Source organism: Pteronotus mesoamericanus, unplaced genomic scaffold (genome assembly GCF_021234165.1).
Source record: "Pteronotus mesoamericanus isolate MK-2021 breed Mesoamerican mustached bat unplaced genomic scaffold, CSHL_Meso_final contig_657, whole genome shotgun sequence".
NCBI lineage: Eukaryota > Metazoa > Chordata > Mammalia > Chiroptera > Mormoopidae > Pteronotus > Pteronotus mesoamericanus.
In genome coordinates this window covers 13,462,470-13,488,391 of record NW_026555229.1, presented here as the reverse complement: position 1 = coordinate 13,488,391, position 25,922 = coordinate 13,462,470, and the positions used below count along the sequence as shown (strand labels likewise).

Here is a 25,922-nt window from a genome sequence, read left to right as displayed (position 1 = left end):
GAATCTTTAATACGTGTGTGGAATCACCAAAGTTATGCACCATACTTGGTTGCTCATGTTAAGAGAATGCAGTGAACAGGCCTGAAGAGACAAGCCAGACTCAGGAAGGTTGGAAGAGGGGCATCCCCCAGCCATCGTGCTGGACAATAGAGCGTTCCCTCAGGCGGAGTGCGGACTCCAGGCACTGGGCTCTGCCTCAGACTTGGGGCATGAACTTGCCCTTGAGGCTGCAGGTCAGGTTCTCTTTCTCCCCTGTGGCTGGAAGAATGTGCTGTGCCCCAGGCATCTCCCCCTTCTACGGGCCCCTGACCAGCCGGAGCAGGGGACCACCCCCAGGGGCGCTGTGGCCTTTGTGCCCGGATGCACTGGGTACACTAGGTACCTGGCTCAGTCCCCCACTGGGTGTGCTCCGAAGCTGCCAGCCCAGGGAAGGCACTGCTGCCTCCGTGCCCCACCTCCTAATGCTCCGGGGTGTGCATGCCTGATCCTGACGCTGCCTGCGCCTGGGCCCCGGCTGCAGGCAGGTTGGAAGCAGTTTTGGGGTGGAGGTGGGGAGGGGAAAGCCTTGTGGACCTGTGGTTCCAGGGCCAGCGAAGCAAGCAGCTAAGAACCAGACCCCAGAGCAGGGAGGAGGTCGGAGGCAGCACTGCGTGTGAGAGAGTCTCCAAGGCCACCTCCCTCCCACCCTCTGCTCACAGTCTAATGACCCACTGGATTTCATTTACAAAACACAATTACAAAGATAAAATTATGAAGAATTTCAAGAAAGCAGCTGTAGAGCATTCAATCCCATGCCTGTGGCCCTTCTGAGTGCGGAGCCCTGATCACAAAATGCTGTAACACCAGCTCTGCCTCCAAGACCACTCAGAAGCTCAAAGTACCAGTCCCCTGGTCTTCTAGAAGGTTCTACATACTAGCAGCTGCCATATTATACCGAGGCCCTTGACCCTTGCTTCATCAGAAATGCTCCCTTTTCACTGCCAGGGATGGTTGGAGCTGCAGAAACCTAACTTCCTGAGACTTTCCAGCCCAGTTTTCCCATTTGCTGGATGCGGAACCAAAGCCAGGAGCAGGGGACGACCTGCACAAGGCCACCTGTTCACTGGAGGCCCTGCCCAGCACAGGGGATGCCAGACTTTATGAAAAGACCAAAGCCTCATGGGATCTCCCTGCCAAGCTGTTCATTTCAGTCACAACCCCCAGGACCCCGCTCTAAAGCAGCAGCATCCTCTTCAGCCTCGGCGACCCACGCACTTCTGGAGCCCCTGCGGGCTCAGTGTCAGGGTGCGGTCTCTAATTAGTACTTAATGGTTTCTCATAGGTTCTTTTGGTAGAGGGGGGTGGCTACTGATGGTGGGGGTGAGAAGAGACGGGCAGTGACTTGAGACAGAGAAGTTTTTCCCAGGTGACATTAGTAGCTCAGCTGAGGAGAGACCCAGGGTGTCTCCTGGCAATCCTCAAAAGAGCAAAGCTCTGACATTCAGGGGAAAAGAGGACCATAGCCAACAGGGATGGAACTGAGTTTTTCGGTACACTCTGGCTTAAGAAATGTAAGTGGGGAACGTTAGCCCCCTTGGCATGAAGGCCAACACTGCCAAGAGGGCCAGAGGCCTGTGGCCGGGCCTTGGCTTCTAGAAGAATGTGGTGCTGCTTGAAGTTACCCTCCTCGTGCAGAGGAGAGAGGACTACCTGGAGGCTGAGGACCTGCGGTCCACTCCTGGCTCTGCCGACACGATTCGCTGGGGGATCTGGAGCAAGTCTCCCCTCTCTGAGCAGCCTACCCATCTGAAAACAAGCAGGTGGGTCTGGAAGTCATGCACAACTCAAGGGTTCTGTGAATCTCAGCGCATCGGCCTGGTTGGCTTTTGCTATCCAAACTGTCATGGAGGTGGCCCGCACAGAGCTCCTACGTTTTGTCATTTGAAAACTCTGCTCTTTCTGGCTCTGTGGCTTTCATCTCTTCTCACAAAGGGGCTGAGGGGGGCCTTTGCCGGAATGCTCAGCTTCTCCTGTCCCCAAATGCCACGGGCCCAGACATCAAAGTTCACCCACTGTCTGGGGGAGGGGGGGTGGGAATGGGGGAGGGTCCCCATATCAGCCATGTGCCCAAATCTGGATTTGGCTTCTATTTCTTCTTTCTGCATGCGGCCCAGAGAGAGGAGAAGGAGAGAGAAGCCTTTGAAAAATATCTCCTGCTCTATTGGCTCAGCAAGTCGCCTCACCCCTGAGCCTAGCAACGCTCCCATGGTGCACCTCTTAGCCACTCGATGACTTTTTTCCCTTTTGTGATATTTTGGGTTTCCAATTGCCTGCCAAGTCAAACCTTTATCATTTCATAAGCAGGAAAAAAAAAAAATTCCTCCAAGTGAGTCCCAGAGCCCTGGGTCCCAGTCTGAAGGGTCACCATTCCTGCCCCCTGCCTCTGCTGGGCTGGTCCTGGACGAGGGGCCAGTGCTGTTGGGACTTACCCACATGCAGACAAGCATCAACCCTGCGTGGGCCTCCTGTGGGCCAATTTTGCAAATGTAGTCATGGAAACTGCCTGGAGGAAGGGATATACAGCACTGTCGTTTGGAGCCAGCTTTGCCAGGCAATTTGTGGAGACGGGGCAGTCGTTGTGGGGCAGCGCAACATGGTTTCCATGCCCTGGGATCAGCGGGCCAGGCAGGACCCTGGGAATGAAAACAGCTTTCTGACCTCCAGCCGCAGGGCTGTGGGACTACCTTACTTATTTTCTTATCTTCTTCACCATATGTTTTTGGGGCCTGGAAAATAGTAGATGTTCAATAAATATTTATTGAGTAGCTGAATAAATCTGATTATACGTCTCATGCTGCAAACAGGCAGGTTAGATTACGTAGCCATCTTGGGGACAATGAGCCCACTGAAATCATCTAGCTCTCCTTGCTCTGTAACTTCTCCGGCGCTGGGTGGGGGTTGGCTTGGAGAAAAAGGGGAGATAGAAATTGAGCAGAGAAATACTCTGATGGTCAGTGTCCCCGCTGTGCCAGGACATCTGGCGGGGAAGTATGGGGAGGGTCTGCCCAGGGCAGAGACTGTCCATTTTGGGTTCTTTCCCGAGTGCCTGACCGCGCACTGTGGCGGTGGTGGCCTCCCTCTCCCGCAACAGGGCTCTGCACAGGCCAGGCTGGAGCAGCTTGCTGTGGGAAGCAGCCTGCTGGGCCCCGGCTTGACTGTTCTAGCTCCACCTTCTGCCTTCCTGCGCTCTCTCCTTCTCAGCAAGGGCACTGCCGTGGATAGGCCGGGACCCTCCAGCAGTCGCCTTTCTTTGGCCGAGCCCATGTGTTCTCCTAGCTGGCCCTGGCTGTGGTGTGTGCGCGTTTCCAGGGCAAAGCTGTGTCCCCGGAATACACACCACGGCAACGGATACCAGGAGAAACCTGCAGGAAGCTGGTTCCGGGGAACCGAGACCCTCTTTCCTTCTCCCAAAGGTAACTCAGGGCGTAGGTATCTCCTTTCCCAAGTCCCAAACTCCGCTCTCAGGAGAGGGTCAGACAGCTCACCCAGAGGGGTCAGCGGCTGATGGGACTTAAGTGGTCTGGAGAAATTCATCTGCTGGCTTTTGCAGGGGGCTAAGGTCAGAACCTGAAGGAGTGAAGCCTTGAAGGCGGGATTTCCGGTATTGACCAGCCCATAGGGCGTCCCGCTTTGCACGCCCTGGCTGACCTTCCATTGCACGTGCCTGGGGGGGACGGGGTAGGTGGAGGGGGGAGGGAAAAGGGGTAGATGGAGGGGGGAGGGGAAGGGGGTAGGCAGAGGGGGAGGGGGAGGGGCGGGATGTGGGCGGGGCCTCAGGGGTGGGGCTGACTCCTGCCCACTGAACTTAGCCGGAGCCCCACCGAGACAGCGGAAGGATTCTAGCCGCCTTGCTGGATCTGCTCCCTTCGAGGACCAGAGAAAGGGAAAGGTAACAGGAAAGGCAGCATGGCTGCCTAGTGCTTAGCCCACCGCCGGCACGCAGTGGGCTCTGTAAGTGTCAGCAGAGGGTGTCTGTGGCCTGCGTCTCTGGCAGAAGCTTTTGGAGAGAAGCTGGAGCCTGAGGATGTATTTATTCTCAGCTCTGTGGGGCCTCAAATCGTGCAAAAAACATTTCTCTTCACCTCAGGTATTTTCGCTGGCAAAAGAAGTTACGAACAAAAAAAGTTGTGGCAACCGATAGATAGCACTGAGCTGGACAAGGGCCTTGCCCCCTCCTGCCCCCGCCCCCGCCCCTCCTGAGCACACCTGGGGGTGGGGGAGGCGGGGGAGGCGGGCTGCACTGAGCAGTGCCCGTCTGGCCCCCAGGAAAAGTCCAGGCAGCTCTCAGCGGAGCGTGCGGGCAGCCGATCAATACGGGCTTCGGGCCGCCGAGCTATTATTCACGCCAAAGGGCCTTGTCTGGATGAAGGGAAGGAGGGGGGCACGAGTTCACAGAATCACAGCGCCGAGCTCTGCTCCTTGGCATTTCCCCATCTCTCTGGGATGCCTTCGTTATTTATGTAGTGCGAGTAACGAGGTGATTCAGGACGGGGAAGTGCTTTCCTCACAGCACGCTGGGCGCCTCCCCTCACCCCGCCCCCCAAGGCATGGCAGCAGGGGTTGTGTGAGATTTGGGCAGTGGTTCAGAGAGAGAGGCTCACCGTGCCTTTCCCTTCCTTTGGCTCCTCCTGAAGGAGGGCAGTGCTGGGCCCAGGGTGGCACAAAGTGGAGCCCACTTGTTTGCTCCCCTCCCTTTTCTTGGCTGTTCCCTGGGAAGAGCCTCACTAACCACGTCCTATCCTTGGAGGCTGGGGAATCCACCGCCCATAACCTACGCACCATCTGCGCCTCACCTCACCTCATCACACATTCCCAACCCACTCGCTCCACCCTCTTGGTTTTGCCCGCCATCTTGTTTTGGCGCCGCCATCTTGGTTCAGCCCACTTGCCTGTGATAACTTGGCTCTGAAATGTTCACCGTGTTACAGCGTCGGAATTCTAACAGAGGGGCGGTCTCTCAGTGCTCTCTGTGGCTTCCTCATTCCACAGGAGAAGAGGACACTGACCCAGGCTCAGTGATCCCGTTTTAATCTCAGGGCTCCAATCACACACACCCTTCTCCTGCTTGGGCCTGACTGCCCTGGTTATTCTGCAGTGTCTCCCTTCTTGGGCGAAATGCCTGTGGTTTTAAGTGCTTTTCTGAGCTGTCGACACAGTCACATGCCCATTTAAAAAAGGGTTAGCCTCTCGTGTAAGAGCCACCTGACTGGTCACATAATACGGAGGGCCTCTGGCAGATACCACTGGTTTGAGTCTGATGGGCCACAGGCAGAATAAAGCCATACAGACAAGAATGTTTCCTGGGGTCTGGTTTAAAGTTAGTGAGTTACAGCATAGGGTGAGGTCAAGTTTAAGGGTTGGCGGCTTGCCTCAGACAGTATCTTCAACCAGTGTTTCTGGAATCTAACTGGGCATGCCTCACCACAGAGTACTCCTTCCATCTGGGAAAATGACCCTGAGCCTGCCTTCTGCTGAGGTGCACAGGGCATCCTGAAGGTGGCAAGTTGTCATGTGGCTAATTTGAAAAGGACTGAAATGGAAGGTTGCCCCTCCACCTTTAGACTCTCGTGTGCCTGCCATTTCTGTGCCCACAGTGATGGATGAGGCTTGAGGCCAGGCCTCACCTGGCTTACGCCTGCTGGGATGGGCCTTTCCTGTAGGACCGTCTGTCCTTGGGTGGGTAATACTGAGCTGAGTAAGGAACATGTACTATGTCTTCCTTCACATCCATGGGGTCTAAGGGTTTATTCGCTCCGGGATGGGTGGGTAAGAGTAGAAACAGATTGGGAGAACGGTATGCTCCATTCCCTGATATTGACCATTATGCCCAGCCCAGAAGTGCTGATGAAGCAGACCTCTGAGAGTGGCTTCCATGGTTATATAAACTCATTGAAGCAAACAGAATGATCAGTGCAGCCAGCAGTTACAGCATGGAGAAGGCCACTGGCATCTGAAATGGCATGATGATGAGGATGGACCTTTTCCCCACACACGTATAGCCCACGGAAAAGCTGATCATTTCACCAACAGCTAGAAAGGAAAAACGAGTTCCTGCAAAGCATTGCTCCTGTTGTCCATCAGGGAAGCACTGTCTGCAATGAGCTGGTTGACTACACAGAGACCCCCCCGAACATCCTCTCATCACACTCTCCTGGACACACAAGTGTTCTTTTAAGAAGTCTCTACTTACTCTCACTGCAGACCACAGTCCTCCAACCACACACTCAGCTAAAGGGGGAGGCAAGTGGACCAGAGACATGGGACTCACAGTGGTTCCTTTGAAACCAGCCCCAGTCACAACCAACCAACCACCTCCTGGCTCTGGATACACATTTCTCTCAAGACAGCCATCTCCATGCCCAAGCACCGAGTGACCCCTGGGCTAGCTGTTCAGACCAAAGAGATGAGGAAATCATTGCTCGTAGTTAATTCTCAACTACGTAAACAAATGGCTATAAATATTTATGATAGGAAATTTCATTATTTAAAAATTCTGCTCTAAATTTCCAGCTAACTCCATGAAGAGTGCCTGCTGAACAGGTTGCAAATTAAGAACAATTATTTTTCTCTTCTGCATTTGAATAGAACTTACAGCAAAAGTCATTTAAAGGGGTTAACATCAACCTTAATTAAATATTAAAGTGTGCCTGTACCTGCTGCTATTGTTGCCCCTTCGAATAAGATATAACCTATTTTTGACAAGTTTTCATCTTTCTCTGTGGAAGACGCTACATGAAACCAAATCAGTGGCAAAGAGGAGAGTAATGAATAATCTATTTCATATTCCAACAGTACCCAGAGCTCAGAGTGGAAAAATATTCAGTCAGATGATGGCAAGAGGCTGCTGGGGTACCACATGACACAGCTAATGTTTAAATAATAATAATAAAAAAGCGATAAACAAATCATTAGCCCTTAACAGTTGTTTAATGCAATTTGTTAATGAACGTAATGGTGGGGACTAATAATGAAAGAAAATAAAAACGTCTAAACAGGCGCCAAGTTGCTGGCGATGCGCAATTATTTCCTTGTCAAGTTTTTATGATTTAATGAGCCCCTCTGGGACTGATGGCTGTCAGTCAGTCGTGACTTTTTGACACCATTACAACTTCAAATACAGCAGCAGGCAGGCTGTTTTCCTTGGATTTGAAATACTGAAATGATCTGACAGTTTTAAAGAAAAGATGTGCCAAAAAAAAAAAGGAGAAAGAGAGGGAGAGAAAGACAGTTGCCTTCCTTTCTTTCTTTTTCTCCCCCCCTCCCTTCTTCTATGGAGTAGATAATCTCTGGATGCTGTTTGGTAATAAAACCCAATCACTGAGGTCATTATCTGATGAGGTTTTTGGAACAGGCAGGCTTTTTTCCCCCCTCTTTATTTCTTTACTTAATGATAACCCTCAATGGGCTTGCCCCGCATGGGACGGCCAGAGCTGCACAATTTTGTTCACCATTAATTTCAGCCTTTGAAGCTCAGGGCTCAGAAGCAGTAGCAAAGCAAACCCCCCACCAAGCTGGTTCCAAAATAAGACAATCCAGCCTGCCTTAAACAGAATAGCAAATGGCCTCCCAGCCCAGGCAGGCAGCTGACGTCAAGCCCACTGCATTTGCAGGCATTCGCCTTCAACGTGGAACATTTAAAACTCTTTACAACTTAAGAGACTTTAATTAAATCGCTTTTGATTCTGGAGCAGGGTAGTGTCTGCCTTATTTATTCTGTCAGGGAAACTGTTGAGTCTGCAGTGAATTTTATATGGCAATGGCTTCCTCCTCCTCTTCCTCCTCTGCATCTTCATCATTACCCCCCCAACCCCGCATTGAACATCATTTTAAGCAATATTCCTAACTTTAGACATACTCATCAAGTGAAGTCTATATATTAAGTTCCTAGAACCTTTCACCTGCTTCGAATTTGTGGGCTTTCTTCCTTCTCCAGTGAAGCGTGGAAGAGCATGGAAGTAGGAACAACCTGTCTGAGGGCTCCTTTGAACTGCTCCTACAGCACCCAGGAAGGCCAGGCAATGAGTTCAGGGGACCTTTGGACCAGCTTCCTTCCTACAAGGCACACACTATGTCAGGTTAGGGGATCGCTCTCAAGGGGGGTTTGGTGGGGCCATTAGACCAAGGGTTATCTGTTCATATTCTTTCCACTCTCAATGTTGAATTGGGGCAAAATCTCAGGCAAGAGCTGATAAAGAGATAGAACCCCAAAGAAAAGGCCATTAAGAGGTGAGCAGCACACCTCTTCTCCCTTCATCTACTTCAACACAAAAACAAGGCTTTAGTGAAATACTAAGGAGCTGGAGAGTTGAGATGATCAGATCAACATGGCCTTGGGAAGAGTCTGGAAACATGAGGTATAGCCAGAGGACTGGTTACGCACTTGAGGTAAGATCAAGGGTTTCGAAGGAAGCCACCAGAGAGGCTGGGATACTACTTACCCACCATTAGTGTTTCAGAACGAGAAGGAAGTGGGTTGGTTTTCTTGCTTTTAAATAGTTTCTTTGATGTGTTTAGCACATACCAAATTCCACTATCAGAATAAAAGATTCTTGCTGAGTGGATCTCTTAAGCTGATAGGAAAATCAGTACAGCCTTCCCACTACTTGGCTGTCTTATTTCACTCTGTCAAAATCTCACACCATCCCTGCAAAGTAAAGGCTGAGGCTCTATTTACACAATACTAAATGATTTGTCTGAACGCATGCAGGTCCTGGCCTGCTTCAATAAGTACTATTTCTCTGGTGCATTTTGCCATTCTGCATTTCCTCCCTAAGCCATAATGTTTCTCTTCTGAGTTGGAAGGGAAAAAAATTAATTGCTGCATCTAGGTGATCTCCATCCATGGGCACAGGTGGTTAGCATTTTTTATGAAGAGAACAGGTTCGGTTTTCAAGGATTCAAAGTGTCCAATTATATTCAAAAGATAGTATGGACCCTGTAAGTGCTTATGAAGTCTTAAAGAAAAACACATTTTGCTTCATGACTAGAAGGAGAGTGACTTCAGCTTGGGCAACTGAAGCCTTACCACAAATGAACTCATTTTGAACGCAATTCCCAATTACCTTGGACAAAAAGAAAGCGAAGAAAATCACAAAGCACGTTAGAGATTTGAATACATAGTGACTTTCAGAAGGCTAGGCTGACATTTGTTAGTAAAAAACCTAAGCTGTCTTTTTGCAACACGCTGCAACCCCTTTCTTTTAAAGGAGGTCAGTGCACCTTTTTTTTCCATAAAGTTTATTTCCAGTGGATCATCCTATAGGACTCTACCATATTTATAATCACATTTGAAATTTCACACTGATGGAGTCATGTTCTTGCTCTTCCTGAAATATTCATGTTCTCTTTACATACTGAAATGGATGTGGAGAGAACCTTGTCAGACCTTTTGCATGTATGAGGGCTGCTTTTGGCAGTGCAAATATTAAAACCGAAAGGATACAGGAATGCTTACATAGGTCAGGGGAGAGGAGGTCACAATTAAATACAGTGCCAGGACTCACTTTGCCAGCAAGTTCTGGGGAGTATGGGATTTTGGGAAGGTATGGAACTATTTCTTGAAGCCAGTAATCAAAGTTGTGAAAAGTGGATATTGGGCAGGCTCAGCAAAAATAGTCTTGGGTGTAAAAAAAATATGCGTAGAAAAACAGAGAAAGTGCTAAGTCAATTTCCTGCACAACTGACATTAAATACCCACCTTTACAATGAAAGCATTCAGGCAGGTTGACTATATTCATTATGCTGGGGTAGGAACAGGGCTGGTTTGCTGAATCCAGTTGCTGGCTCCGACCCCTGCTTTTCTCTGCATTTTTATCCTTGGACATCACAGAAGGGCAATTGGGTGACAAGAAGTGTGTGACAAACAGCACAGCCCATCAGAAGCTCCCGTGACAGACTCATTATGTCCTCTCCCAAATCATGACCCCTGACATGTGCACAGGGCAAGGAAGAACGTCACCAAGGCTATTTTGGTCAGTAGATGAAATGACCAAAAGGCAAGTAAACACTCACCTTCCCCCATAAAAACAAACCTGGGTGAAGACAAACCTAGAAAAGGAAACCAACCCACATGCAAACAAGAATAAAAAATATTTTTTACACTCTTTGCACTTCAGCTGTACAGTGGTGAGAGAGAAAGAGGGTCATTCAGGGCCTGTCAGCGCAAAAGGATGATTCATGTGGCCGTTTTGTCTTAATTACTCAGAACAAGCCGCTGTTGCTGTTTATCAAGGGAGAGCAGATACATCAGTGTTTTCTGACAGAAAAAATGATCGCCATCAGGATGGTGACAACCAGGGTGATGGCCAGGATGACGACCAGGATGCGGTTCTGGATGATTCTAGGAGACAGAAAAGGAAAAAGAAATTCATACATGTGATTGGAGGACATTCTGACAAAGATCATTGAAGATCAAGGTGACTAATCAAATGAGGGCTTCACAGGTCAGGGTGGGGAGCCTGATGTGGGGCGCGCGCGCGTGCGTGTGTGTGTGTGTGTGACCATACAGCTTTTTGGCTCTACAAACCATCCATACGAAATGAACAACTACACAGTGATTGTCACACTGCACCCAGAGAAATGCTTCATGTGAAGCGAACGTGAATCAAATGGTTTTCTAGGTTCGCAATGCCATGTAGTAATCTTTAAGTGATCAAGGGCCCCATGAGGGCTTCTCTTTTTAATGTAAAATGTGAGACAAGCCTCATTTTTTTTGCAGTGTTTCTGGTTAAGGTAAATGACTCCAAGGAAACATATGTCAGTGGGTACTTACCTATATCAAAATACCTGGGGAGAAGTAAAAAAGAGACTTAGGAAGAAGAGGGCAGGATTAAGAAGCAAGTGTCAAGCTTGCAGCTCAGGCTGTGAAACCATCATCTGTCACTGAGGCTCACGCTCTGTGATGCTGGGAGAAAATGTTACATTTATTCCATATTAAAAAAAAAGATGGAAATGTAAAAATGAGAAACAATACAAAGTACTCCGGTGCCTCATAGGCTTTAGTTGGTGGGCTCTCACCTCCAGAGACACCATCCCCCTCAGCTCTGGCTTTGCCAAATGCTGATGGGGAACTTGAAACTCAGACAGAGAATTGGAGTGGAGAGACCTGCTCCAAGATGCCCACAGAGAGCTTCTGATGAAGTTGTTTCATAATTTGTTACCTCATTCTGAGAGAAGTGGTTAAACATCAGAATGCTTTGTTGAGACTTTCAATGGGAACTGAGATCAAACAGCCTCACCCACACTCACTCCCACAGAACCAACCACACAAAAATAGAGAGAGAGTGGTTGGCAGTCTGGCTAGCTGTCCACATGGCTAAGACCCTACAGCAAACCCTGTCTGCCCGTCCTCCAACTATCAAGAACTAAAAAGGCTGCTGTCTTAGTCTAGACACAAGTCACTGGCCTGGGCCTCCGTCCATAGGAAGAGCTAGGTGGGACTAGCAAGGTACCCAGTTTAACAGAGACCCGTCCCCTCTATTTCACATCTTTGAGAAGAAATGTTTGCAGGATGTTCTCAGCCTTTTCTAGCTTCTGGATAAGTTTCTTTCTTGGAGGGATGACGACACCCTTGTGGATTCCTCCTTGCCCACCCCCTTCTTGCCCAAACCTAAATGGATGGATGGAGACCATCACATCAGACAGGCTTACTCCCTTTTGCCCCCTGGAAGGACTAGCTCCCTCTCTTCCTGACAGGTTACAAAATGATCACATTTGCTGACACGTCTTCCGCAAAACTGCTTTAGTGCCTGTGTCCACTTTCCTGGAAGGAGATGAATGATCCGCTCGGTCCTCATTCATCACATACGGCTCAGCAAAGATCTGTCTCGTTTATTTCTCCCCTTCCCCACTAGAAAGGCTGCGCCCCGACATTAATTCTTCTGCGATGACAGCTAATTCAGACTTAACAGGCCATATTTACTCGGGAGGCAGGAAGATTCTCCACCTCCAAAATAAATAAATAAGAACAGGACTTCACAGCTTGTTAAAGTGGGGCTAATTATTAACATTGATTGGTGCTAGTTGGTAGCTTGATGGAAAACCCAAATTGATTTTTCCCCCTTTTCTCTGAAAGGGCCAGAAGTCTTCAGAACAGTCCCTGCACATCCTGTGCGCCCACGTCACTGTCACAATCTCTATTTACCACAGTCACCCGCATCAGACTTGCAAAGGAAATCAGCAAAATTGAAACTCAGCAGTGAACAGATTAAAAGCATGAAAACTCTTTAAAATTCTGCCTTAAGTACTACTCGGTAGCATGTCTCTTGGTTGACAACCATTTTATTTGTGGGTTGAGGGCCCCAAGGCATCCATGATGCTCATTTATAAAGGATTAACTGTGGATGTTACTTGTTTAATCTGAGGCATGGTTAGGAAAACAAATGCACAGGAATCCTAAATTCTCAGCTCTTCTGTGGCCTTCCTAATTGGGCTCCCCTCATCCCAAGGCAAAGAGGTGTGCACTTCACCCATCTTTCCTGGCAGCTTATATCATTAGTTCACTGAACAGACACCCCATTCCAAGACAGGCGACCTCCCCACCGGGTCACGGAGGATCAGAAAGATTGAATTGCTCACTCCCTCTCCAGGCCCAGTGCACGGCACAGTTACTGACACATACAACTGTCCAAAAGGTGATAATGAAAGAATGCAGCCCCCATAACTGCCATCTTTCCATTCAAGGAAGAATGAAGATCTGTGTAAATTTAATTTGCAGGAAAATGTCAGGGAGTCTGTGTAGGAAAGGCTTAAGTTAAAAGTTGAAATAAACCCCCAAAGATGGCACTTCACACCACCATGCATTCTCAGAGCACTACTGGTTCTTCTCTGTGATGCCTGGAGAAACGATGGTCCTCATACAAGTGAGGGGTGTGTTGGTGGTGGATTGAGGAGGTCGGCAGGACAGAGCATTTGCTTTAAAACAAAGGCTGGTAGATATTTGGGATGAAGGGTTTAGAGAGCAAAAAGAGTTGGAGCAGACGGAGTGGGAAGTAAGCCTGGCTCTGGCCAGGCCATCAACCCAGCTATGGATCTCAAAGGTGTTGGGGAAATACAGCACTGCTAAGAATGGGAAAAATGAGCCATTGGGGCCCTTGAGTAGACAGGACTGAGCCAATCTGGGGCATGTGGAGGAGAAAGGCTGGCATTGGTGGGCCATGCTGTGTGGCAGCCTGAGTACGGTCAGAGCCAGGGGCTGCTGGCAGGTACTGCTGTAGGCAAAGCAGAAAGGAATGCAACGTTTGGAGAGAATCAGAAAAACAGTGGGGAAGAGGGGTTCCCAGTTAGAGAGCCAGAGAAGGAACTTTGGGAAGGCCCAAAACAGCTTTCTTCTTAACTTTGGGGCACGGGGGTGGTGGGTGGGATTTCTGTTCAACTAGGTATGCAGCAAGCAGACTTAATCTCCCTTTTGAAAATGCAAAGTGTGTTTACCCAGTAAATAATTTAAGAAAGAATATACACTTGAAAGAAGACATCCATTGAACCAGCCAGGCTAAATTGCCTCCAGGCAAAAACTTGTGCATTTGCATGCTGCATTCTATTAAGTGAGCACACTGTGGCTTTAAAAGAATGCAGAGCCAAATTAAAAGGAATGTGGGCCCAAAACATCAAGGATTCTCCAAGTTTACATTATGAATCACAGTGCTGTTGATACAAGATGAATTAACCATTTACTTTGAGGCTGAACTCACAAAGTACTATTGAAAATACTGATCCTGTGTGGGGAACCGGGGAGCAGCTCATCTTTCCTTTGCCAGTCTCTTTCCCCCCTGGAAACAAGCTACTACGTGTGGCAGCCGGAATCGCAGAAGACTGGTTAACGTGCAGTAGGCTGCTGTGACACCTGGCTTAGTTCTCTGCTGTCAGTTGAGGGGCCCAGGAATTCCACTGCAGCGGGCCTTCCCAGCATTCGCCAATACCCAGTTCCCCACTTCTGGGCTCAGACTGCCCTTACCAGTCCCTTGATGTTACTTGTGGCCATGTGACTTGTTCCAGTCAATGAAATGTGAGCCAAGTGTTTGACTCTCCAGCGGACTCTTCCCTTGCTGTTCTGACTTGGGAGGCTGTAGGCTCCAGGAATGCAGTTGCCAGATGGTGGAGATCCCTTCTGTCTGAATCCCGGCATCACCACATGGAGGGCCATTGCCCTGGAGACTCACCTGGACTCACCATGGATGTGTATTAAGCCAATGAGATTTGGGAGTTGTTTGTCACTGCAGCATGATGTAAACCATCCTGAGTGATACACTACCCACTCCCATTTTCCAACAATATGGGGTGTTCAGCCAAGCCAAGTGAGACTCTGGTTTAATGTGTTCCAGAAGCCAAAGTATAATGAGGATTGATAGGACTTTTCTTTAAGAAACAGGCTTTTGCCTCTTGGTTTTCAAAAGCTGGGATCCTCTTCCATCCATATTTGGTCATAGTGCCTCACTGAAGACTGGAGTTTCTTGTAGCTATAACCAATGCCACTGTGTGCTGATGAACGATGGTATCACACGTGATGTTTCAGAAGGTTCAGCTAGGCACTCTGCCTTCCAGGTACAGCAGACAGATATATGTTGGATACATTCATTTATTCATTCCAAACATTTGACACAAGCCCTTCTCCAGGGGTACAGCTGTGACCTAGGTTAAGATAGTCAGTGTGTTCCATGCTCTTGGCCACCGTAACTGGAGTAGGCATTATAACTTCACCCAGTACAATAGAGGGAATGTAAGAAGCTTTGACTGCAATTCTGGGTCATCTGGACTGTTGGCGTATGGATGTTAGGCCTGGGTCTACTGCAGCCATTTTGTTTCCAAGAGGAAAATCAGTCTAAGAAAGAAACTGACTCACAGAAGACAGAGGATTGAAAGTATGGCAGAGAAATAGGAAGCTGAGTCCTGAAGACATGATGAGCCTCTGTGTCGAATCACCTTTCCTTTGACCTGTTAGTTATTTGAAAAATAAATTAACTCTATTTTTCAAGTCTGTTTGAGTGAGGAGTTCGTTATTTATGACCAAAAAGCATTTTTAGGTGGATACACCCTGATCCCAAAATGCAGTTTTTGATCTCTTTTCCTTACTTTGGAAGAGGTAGGGAAAAGAAGAATCTCCTGACCATACCCCTCTTTCACTCTTAATTTCCCCATGCATCTCTCTTACTACTCCACTTACTAGACAGTTGCATGATTTTCTGTTTCTATGCAGGGTTCTCCAATAAAAGGTGGACCTTCTAGGGTCTGAATCTCCTTTGTCTTTTGCATTCCCAGTGCCTAAAACAGAGCTTGGCATAGATAGTCTTAAAAAAAAACCCAAAAACAAAAACAAAAAAAACAACTTGCAGAATGCATGAGTGAGAGACTCTATCTCCATGTGCTACCTGAAGGCCCATGCAGTACTTTTCCTGATTTCCAAGGGCTGCTGTAGACAAGCACAGCTTTAGAAGTCAGCTATTAGCCACCTCCTATTAAGGATGCCAGCAGTGTCCAAACCCTTTTACAAGCCTGCATTCATTAGCTGGAGAGTGCATGACACTCTACAGGTTCAGTGCCCCATCCTGGACATGCTTTTCCTGCCTGGCCGACCAGGCCTGAATAATGATGCCCACCTTTGGGTTCTGCCAGAACAGCAACAATGGGCAGGACAATTAGCAGCCACAAGAGCATGAGATGAACTCTGTGCAAAGGAACTTATACCTGTTGCTCTGGAAACTCTCCCAAAACAAGGGCCCAGGGAAAGGCTCTCTAAGGTCTATATCCAATTCAATGGATTGTTAAAAGAAATAAAAACAGGAATAAGAGAAGATGGTTCATTGTTATCAGCCTCTAATACTAACTTTATTTTGAAGGATTATTTTCAGAGTAGGACATCTCTGAGCTAGAGTTGTTAGTATGGATAGTATACCATCTGCTAATGCCCACCAAGGGTCTTATAGGTCCTGCATCTTTGGAAGGAATCCCCAGCCACAGGTGGACATATGACCCAGGCAGATCCAACTACTTACAGCCCTCTATCCTTTGCACAACATTTGATCAGGAACTGGCATGCCACCCAAGCCAAGAGAGTTCTTTGAGGATTTTTTTTCCTGGAAAACCAAGAAAAAGGTCCTCTCTTTAATGGGATCGACTATGAAAAAGAAATGGGAACTTAGATCTGCTGGGGACCATTCTCATTGCCACGGAGCAGGGGGCCTGCCTGAAGGATGCAGAGCATCAGAGCCCAGAGATGGGGAAAGAGAGACTCTTGAAGACATCATTTGAGCCCCTAGATCCCACTGGGTGCCTGATACCTGAAGAGACACATTTAAACTAGCCAGTTACAGGAGCAAGACGACCCAGCATTCCAAACAAAGCTTCTAGGGATTCATTCTATTGGACCAGCTTAAGTCACATGTCTGCTTCTGGTCCAGAAGTTTGGTTGGGACTTCTCTCACTTTGACCTGTACTCATCGTACTGAGTTGAACAGTGTCTCTCTCCAAATTCATGTCCACCAGGGACCTCAGAATGTGACCTTATTTGAGAATAGGGTCTTTGCAGATGTAATTTGTTAAGGATCTTGGATAAAATCACCCTAGACATAGGGTAGGCCCTAGATCCAATGACTGATATCCTTATTAGAAGAGAGGGCACAGAGAACACAGAGAAAAACAGGTGGTGTCAGAAGCAGAGATTGGAGTCATGCTCCACATGCCAAGGAATACCTGGGGCACCAGAGGATGGAAAGGGTAAGGAAGGGCCCTTCTGCAGAGCCCTGCCAACTCCTTGATTTGAGACTTGAAGCCTCCGGAGCTGTGGGAGAATGCATGTCTATTTTAGGCCTCCTAGGTTTTGGTACTGTGTTACTGCAGCCCTTGGACATAGACACACAGAGCGCTAGCATCCAGAGCAGGACATGGACCTGGCTGTCCCATCTTGGCCTTCAGGTGATAGCTCTCTAGGCCTCTGCCTGCCCCCTACTGCTGCACCACACAGTTACCACAGATCTGTACAAAGGACGGGACCATCCCAGCCTGATTCTGTGAAAGCTTTGCAGACAGCTGTGGGCTGACAGGCTTCAGGAGCTGTTGGTCCTTTCATTTCAGAATGAGAACTTCTAGCCACGAGCAGAGCAGGCAGCTGCCCAAAGCCGTGTGAGATGAGGGAACTGAGGGGGCATGTCCTACAAGACTCCTGCCTCTGGGATGAGACATTTAAAATAGGAGGGAAACCAGACGTTATCTCTGGGCTAACTTACTGAGTCACCTCCATTGTTAATAGTCTGTGTTAACTGACCCAGTTTAGGAGTGGTCAGTTCATCCAGGGGGGCCTGAGGAAATAGGACACAGGAGAATTAAGGTTTGGGAGGTGGCAAAATGAGCATGCTCTCCAGCAAGGAACCCAGGACACGGGAGCCACTACCTGAGCTCCAGCACATCTAGGTTAGGCCCTGAGTGAGGACAAGAGTAGCTTTATCCCTTTTCCAAACATTTACGTAGTTTAATAGAGACCAGAAAACTTTTTCTGTAAAGGACCAGATTGTAAATGTCTTACTTGGCCAGGGCTGCCATCACAAAGTTCCACAAACTGGGTGGCGTAAACAGAAGTCAATGGTATCACCGTTCTGGAGCCCAGGAGTCTGAGATGGAGGTGTTGGCAGGGGTGGTTCCCCCTGAGAGCGATGAGGGAGAGTCTGTTCGAGGCTCCTCTCCCAGGTTCTGGTGGTCTGCTAGCCATCTGGAGGTTGCTTGGCTTTGGAAGCATCACCCCAGTCTTTGCCTTCATCCTCACATGGCATTTTCCCTGTGTGTGCATCCATATCCAAATTTCCTCTTTTAATAAGGACACTAGTCTCATTGGATTAGGGGACCACCCTAGGTCAGTATGCTTCCTGTTAAGACTCTATTTTCAAATAAGGTCATGTCCTGAGATACTGGAAGTTCGGACTTCAACATAAAATTTGGGAGAAAGGAGTGAGGAGGAGAGAACACAATTCAACACATAACAGTAAATATTGTAGGCTTTGTGGAACCTATAGCCCATCACAACTACTCAACTTTGCCCTTATGCAAAAGCAGCTGTGGACAATATGTTAATGAGTGAGTATGACTGTGTTCTAATAAAACTTTATTCACAGACACTGGGATTTGAATTTCGTATAATTTTTACCTATCAATAAATATTCTTCTTTTGATTTTCTTTCAACCATTTAAAAATGTAAAAGCCATTTTTATCCCACGGGCCATACAAAAACAGGCAGTGAGCTAGACTGGGATCTGTTACCTGTGGTTTGCGCACCTCTGGTCTAGAAGCTAAAAGCTCTCTGAGGCAGGCCCGCCTGTGCTGGAAAACGTGGTGGTCCTTGGACCATGCCCAGACGGGTGTGGCAGGTCTGGCCAAGTCCCTCTGAAGAGAAAAGGAAACCTAGAGTCCCTGCCCTGTGGGAGCTTTGGTGTCACAATGAGCAATCAATTATAGAAGCCTGACAACAAAGGCCATAATTAGAATAATGCCAGCGCCAGGACAATTTGTCGTGTGCCCACAATTCTGGATTTGCCTGGGGTGACCTGGAGCAAGTCACTCCATGATTCTTGGGTTTCAGTTTCTCCCCAGGCAGGACCAGCCAGCTCACCACCCACCCCAGGGAGAAGAGGATTAGCTCATTAAAGATTATAAAGCCCTTTGAAAACATAAAGCCCTTTGCCACATGTGCGCGGTTGGCAAGTAATTCTGTGAAAGGAGATGGCATTTCAGGAAAGGTGAGAGGCAGGAGGGAAGTTGTCAGAGACTGAGAAGCTGCCTGGGAAACTTCCTGTGGCTGGTGGGGAAGGGGGAGGCAGGGGCCCTGGAAGGGGCCTCCACCTCAAGCCCCCCAGGCCTCGTGTTCCCACAGACCAGTGTCTTTCTGGGCCTCGTGGTGACACTCCCCCCAGGAGGGCCGAGCCTTCTCTCTGAGGGGGTGTCATAAACATCAAAAGCAAAGGCAGAGTGACCACTGGCTGGCTTGGGGTGCCTTTCCTAGCCTGGGAAGGCAGCCAGCACATACCTGTCAGAGCGCACAGGTAAGTCCAATGGGTTTTGATCAGTGATGTGTAATTACATTGTACCCTCCACTGCCAAGCACATACATCGAACTTCAGCCTGGGCACCGGGGCCGCTGTCACTCTTCAATATGGACTAGATGGCAGGGGGCCTGGCAAGTGGCTTTGCTGGCTCCCAGTCTTTCAGGTAGGATCAAGGCAGCTCACTTTAATCAAAGGTGCTTGGAAAGAACTTGAGAATTAAATAATGATGGTCTGGAAACGCCAGGTATACTTAATCCCTCCCAGGCTTGCAGACAGCCAGAGGTGGAAAAAAGGTCTCCACACCCTCCTTTGGATTGTTCATTTTAGAGGTGAGGGCCCCCGAGGCCTGAGAGGTGAAAGGGAGGTGCCCAAGGTCAACCACGTGGGGTACAGCCTGGTCTTCAGACCCGCAGGCCCCTTGTTTAACTGTCATATTCATTCTCTTAAAGATTTTATTTATTTTTTGAGACAGGAGAAGGGAGGGAGAACGAGAGGGAGAGAAACATTGATGTGAGAGAGAAGCATCAATTGGTTGACTCTTGTATATGCCCTGACTGGGGACTGAACCCACAACCTAGGCATGTGCCCTGACCAGGAATCGAACCGGAGACCTTTTGCTTTGTGGGATGATGCCCAGCAACTCTCATGAGCCGGTCAGGGCTCATACTCACGCTCATCTGAGGGCCAGTGCCATGAGGGCGACTGCACACAATAGCCATCAGAAAATGTCTGCTGCTCATCGGGACCTGGCTCAGCAAAACCAAGGAACACCACTCAAAACCTAGCAGTGGTCCCCACGTGCTACTGGGCCCCGTCCAGTCCCACTTCTGTGTAAAGTGAAGGTGGCTCCCAGAAAAGGCAGCGCTCTCCTGGAAGCAAGATGACTGGGTTTAAAGGACTTTCCTTTTCTTTGAGATCATGTCCTTCCCCGTTTTACTGTTCACATGTCCTTTGGTTTACGGAGTGATGGTGAAGTAGATGGTGGGTATGGTCCTTGATGTCCTTATCTGGTCTTTGGAAATGTACTTTCTTTCCTTTGAAATTACTCTTACTTGGCAAAATAAAAAGTGGATGAAACTATTTAAAAAGAAAAAGTTCCAGTCCTAGAAACGGAAAGGTTCATGAACCCTGGAGCTAGAACATCACACCCAGCTCCGGTGTCTGGTGGCCTTCCTTGGCCATTACAGAGTGGGGCCCATGGTGACAGCAATAATGACGACAGTAATGCCAATGACAATGGCTCAGCAACACCACACTGGCAGCCCCTATGAACTGGGTATTTACTCCAGGCCAGGTGCTGTTCTGGTTTTTTCTACACTTTGTTGAACCCGCACAGCAATCCTATGAGGTGGAGACTATTATCACCCTCATTTCCACAGAGAAGTTACTGGAAGACCTGACCCCCTCGCCAGTCTTACCTTGCATCCCCATAAGACACACACGTCCCAAGGGGGTTATTTATCTAACCAGCATGCCTAATGTTCTCTAGCAGGCTTTCCTGGGTTGTGTGAAGGACAAGTCTGACAGCTTCATCTTTATAGTCTCCTCCATAGACTATAAGTGATGGGGCACCCAAGTTCACTTTTGTTGAAAGTATACAACACTAATTAACCTAGTGTAAATAAATATACCATAAATTACAAAGATCCTACTCATTTTTATTCAGAAACATATTTCATCAGCTCTCTTCAGTCACAGGCACATTGGCTGTGTCTTTTCAGCCTCTGTCTTTTAGGTGAACACATGATCACCTGATCCCTCACCAGATTTGGGGGCAGAGAGAATGGCAAGCATCCTCTAGGGGGCGGCTCACCAAGGACCACCCATTGCCCAGCGACTTTGTACCACACAATTTTTTATTATGTCTACATCAGCGAGCATTCAGATGAGGGGATATACCATAGAAAGATTCCAGATCTGCTGAAGGTTAATTTAAGGCATCTGTTGAAATAGAGTGCTAGACGGAAAAGAAAATCAGACTTGCTGTGTGATCTTGGAAAAGGACTGAAGTTCTCTGGTTTTGAGTTTAGACATCCATACAATGTAATATAGGGGTCTTTCCCAAGTATTCTACAAATGAGGTGTGGACAGTGATGTATAACTTCTAGACAATCTTAAAAAGACAGGGTGTCTTTTTCTGGTCTTGAATGTTCACTGTGTCTGTGATGCTATTTAATCTTCAGAATGATCCTGATTTATTAGGACCCAGACTTAGTGGCTGAGACCCACCCAGAGAAAGGGCAAGGTCTAGTCCAGATGTGGCCCTGATGGCGTTCTCAGGGCAGCCAGGCCATCGCTGGTGTCCAGGCAGGAGGACCCCCTACCTGACCTCCCATTTTAGGTGCTTCTCCCCCTCGCTCCTCTGCCTCCTGCTGGGTGCCCTGAGGGAGGGTCCCCATTCCCACTAAGTCCTGCCCCTGGATTATGAAGCAACCCTACTGCCTACAGCTCCTCCCTGGCTGAGGGCCCTCCCTCTCTTTACCCTCCAGAGAAGCCATGAATTACATTTGGGCAGCAGCTGTTCAGCCGCCTTCATTCTGGAGTCACACTGCCTGGACCCAAATGCAGGGTCTGCCGCACACTAGTTGTGCGACCTTAAGCAAGTAACTTCATTACGTCTCTGAGAGGATGTCCTTTTGAGTCTTTCAAGGTGAAAAAGTTCTTTATTTTGTGGTATGACGGTGATAGTAGATGGCAATGTTTTTCCTCCCAATGTCCTTACTTAGACATTGGAAAGGGACTGTCTCCTTGGAAATTATTCTCTTACTCAGCAAAATAAAAAGTGAACAATCCTCCTTTAGTCCTCTGTTTACAAAAGAAATACAAAAGTACCGACACAAAGAATCTGAAAGTTCCAAAGAACCAATGCTTTGGTTTCTACATCAGAAAAATGGGGCTAATAATAGCAGTGCCTCGGTCAATGAATTCCATTAATAAATAAATGAGTTAATTCAACATGAAGTGCTTAGATCATCAGTGCTTGGCAATAGTAACTGCTCGGTATAATAACTATTATCACTCCACTCCTGTAATTACTCACTGATCTCCCCACAATGAGCTCTGAAAGTACTGCTTGTTTGGCCATCTCCCGCCCCCTGCAGAAAGCCCCGCCACAGGAGCGTGGGCCTGGAAGCCTACAGGTTCTTGCGGGACACATCCCAGGGCCGGCCCTGGTTCGCATGCCTTGTGGGGTCCAGACCGAGCCACTCTCCTGGAAGCCCCATTTTCAGCAGCTCCTCAGTGAGTCAGGTGCCCAGGAAGGCAAAGGCTGCCCTTTCCCGCTGTGGTAGTTCCCCTGGGGACACCCCTTGACAGCCGAGAGGCCTCTTCTGCATCACGGCTGGTTGAGGTCACATTGGTTCAGACACGGCTGTGTTGGCTTTTGTGATGGGCTTTAGCATTACGTCCTGCAAGATCTGACGTTAGATACTTATCTCCTAATAGCCATGGATTTATACATTTGTTCTTTCCTGATGTCAGGGGGAATAAAATACTTTGGCAGATGTTTACTGGCCATCTGTGTCTCTGTCAACGCTTGAGGGATGTGGTGACGTATTCTAGATGGTAACATGGGAACTCCTCTCTCTTGTCTGGATTTGGTTCCATGGCAAGCAGAGTGGGACCGGGCCTAACTCACAGCTCCACAGGGCTGGTCCTGGGTGGCGGCTCCTCCGTCTCTTGGGCCTTTTGTTACTTTGCTGCAGAGGCTCACTCCTGCCACCTGCTCAACAGCTTCATCTCCACCATGCGCCTAACAGACAGGTCCTCAGGCTTCCAGCTTCCATCAGGTGGCCCTAGTCATGGGTTCCTGGGACAATGCTCCTCCCTTTGTGCCCCCTGTTCAGTGAAGGGGCTTTCTGTGGATGCTGAGCCCTGGGCTGCCCTGTTCTCCTGGTTGGAGGGTGCATGAGACACCCAGCAGAGTGTGCGCTGTCAGCTCAAACATATGTCTTTGCTTCCACAGTCTTTTACCTTAAACTGATTTTACATATCCCAAAGCAGCATTAGTCATTTTGGAGCAGGTGAACGCTGGGTTAGGAAGGCGTTCTCTGAAGGCTTAGTAATGACAAGCACAATGGCTGACTCATAGTTCTCTGGGCGGGGTGATGGTCAGATAGCAGGATCCCCAGGTCTGTGCAGGTGAAGCCACGTTACCTGCTGGCCCGGGGATGTGTGTTATTCTTCTAACTAAGGAAGGAAACCCTTTGGGGAGGAGAGAGGACTTCCTGTCTGTGGGCTGCAGGCATCAGGAGAGGGGCCAGGTGAACGGGGAATGCTGGATCTTTTTCTAAATTGGGGGGCTGCTCCTGGTTGCTGTTGGGACTCAAAGCGGGCTCAGTGCAGCCCGATCTTCTGCTTTGTCAAGAGCAGCTAGGAGTTGTGTTCTGTGAAATCTCCCAAGCTTTTGATACTGGCAAATTAGCAAAAGTTTTCCAAAACACTGGGTGGCCAACCCAAGCACAGCTGTGGGTGGGTCTTCAGTCTGTGACCTCTGACTAGTTATAAAGGAGCAAATGGAAAGGAAGGGGATGTGTGGGTGAGCGCGTCTCTGCTCTGCTTTACCCGAGATTCCCTTGGAGATGGGAATAGCCCAGACCTCCTGACCTTCTGAGACTCTGAAGCTCAGTGGTGTGAGCACCAATAACCAGGGTCCACACTGACTGCATCCAACTTAGCTCATAACTGATTCCTAACCACAGGGTCAAAGGCCAGGGAGAGGTTAACAGAAGCCACGATCCAGCCTGTGTGTGCCTTCTGGCCCTCTCACAAGGTGATGAAAAGCACAGAAGTAGATCAGGACTATAGGCATATTTGCACATCTGCAGCCCCCTTGACCTTCGCAGCCCGGCTGGCGATTCTCAGGGAATTGGTGTGCATCTTACACGCAGTGACTTATAAGCCAAGAGACCTGTGATGGGAAACCGAGGGGTCTCTGGTAGAGGGTGAGTGACAAAGAGGGGTTTGCAGGATTGCCCCTACACTCTATCTGTTGAGTGACCTTATGACAAACAAGTAAAGATGTCTCAGTTTCCCCATCTCAAAAATGGGAGTAAATATGTGTGACCCAAGCACCGTTGAGAAAAGACGCTGAGGACCATGTCTTCAGACTAGAGCAAGATAAAGACAATAAATTGCCCAAGATTAGAGTGGCCTTTGAACACTTTCTCAGGTCCTTTATTTAGCTGCAAAAATGAGAAACACCAACTCTAACTTAGGAGGGATCTTGAGGGGAGCTGAGCCAAAATGCAAAGAAGGAGCCACGTTTTTCTCTGTCATTCTCTGGAGGTACTGGCCTCAAGGTACTTGGTCTTAATTTTCACAAGTGGATGGTGAATTCCAATCCCTCACTGGCTACCAGACGACATGAGGGCACCTAATTACAATATAAGGTAGTACCACTCCAGGTTCTTGCCACGGGTGACAACCTCAAAGTCCCCCTTTTGAACACTCATTAGAAATCTAGCTGAGGAACTGTGTTGATCAAGGAGCCTAAGAATGGGGTCAATCTCTCGTGGAGACACTAGCGGTCCCCCTTCGGGTAGCAGAGCCCCGTGAGTCTGCCCCACACTGTGGTTTAGGTTTGCGTATGCGCTCCAATTGTGCTGGGCGCAATGCCAGAAGCTTCCCCAGGGGGCAGGAAGAGACAGCCTGATGGAACTCATATTTTCTGTAAGGATGCTCTTGACCATGTTTATTACCCTGCCCAGCAGGTGTACCTGCCATGGCTTCCTTGGGAAGGCATTCTCTCCCGTCGGGCAGGGAAAGAGCTGTGTTTTTATCTTGTGGATATTGATGTGGAACTGAAACCGTCTCCCTCTTCAAATCGGCTGCCAGGAAGCCTAGAGCTCATCTGTGGCGCACCTCTCACCGGTGGACAGGCTAGGCCGCAGTTTGTATACTAACCTTACTCTTGACTTCATTTCATAGATAGAAAATCTATTGTTTTGTATATATTTTGGTAAATTGCTATAAATCCTTTTGGGACCAAGACAGGTTTATATTCGGTCCCGAAGGACTAAGAAAAGAAAAAGAATTCACACCCTCCTGGCTTAGTGATTCTGGCTTCATTTTCCCTCTTATCCCCAAACAATTCTGTGCTATGTGATCCTTGGAAAGGCAAGTTTGCACGTTTCCCAAAACAATAGAGTATTTCCATTTTTTTCCTTCATGCTCCTTTCATGGCCGGCATGGGGTGATTTCCAGAAGGAACCCACACTTGGGACTTGGGGGCCCGTGGGTTTCTCCCATAGCTAAATACCATGAATTGTGGACCCCCTTTGTTTGGGAGATTTACAGCAATTGTCTTAACAACATGGACTTCTTTTGTGAAAGCTGAAGGCGTTCCCAGCAAATGTTGGCTGCAGATATGCCAGCCGAAATGTTACCACGGTCACGGGCCTTCCTTGAACAATCTAAAGCATATTTCTCTCTCTATATAGTTGGTTTCTTAGATGCCTTAAAGCCTGGAAAACAATCATAGCTGAGGCCATTTCTGAGATGGCACTAAAAGAACCTACTCGGAGACAGATAAAAATAATGAGAATCTTTCTGTCAGGAAAGATTTAGAAAATATCACTGGCATTATTAAAATTTAATTTTTTACTTGGCTTTTTGGTTCCCCTTTCCAGTGATAATGAGCAGGACTGCACACCTCCGCCTCGCTAGTACTTGTTTTGTGCAATAAATTCAGCCTTCCAGTCTGAAGACATTTCAGACAACAGTTTTGACTGCTATAGGCTTATTTTTCACCCTGTGCTGTGCTTTGAGTCTTCCTATAAAAACCAGTTCACAAGATAATTTTCCACAAGGCCAATGAAACTAATAAAAATCAATTTTGCCCAACTGATTCAGAGAAATCT

The 25,922-nt window shown here is 48.3% G+C and overlaps 1 protein-coding gene across 5 annotated transcripts in view; it reads right to left on the bottom strand.

The window, feature by feature from the left end:
* Positions 1-7,800: 7,800 nt before the first annotated feature.
* VTI1A (vesicle transport through interaction with t-SNAREs 1A) overlaps positions 7,801-25,922 on the bottom strand; it is a 332,201-nt gene continuing 314,079 nt past the window's right edge. For 3 of the 5 annotated variants that reach the window (XM_054581522.1, XM_054581523.1, XM_054581524.1), the window contains one exon: positions 10,293-10,378. Coding sequence is in view for 2 of the 5 variants with exons in the window: in XM_054581520.1 (XP_054437495.1) it covers positions 10,285-10,378 (94 nt within the window). In the remaining 3 variants the exon portion in view is untranslated. Of the gene's footprint in view, positions 10,379-25,922 lie in introns of all 5 variants that reach the window. The other 2 variants (XM_054581520.1, XM_054581521.1) reach the window with 1 other exon arrangement.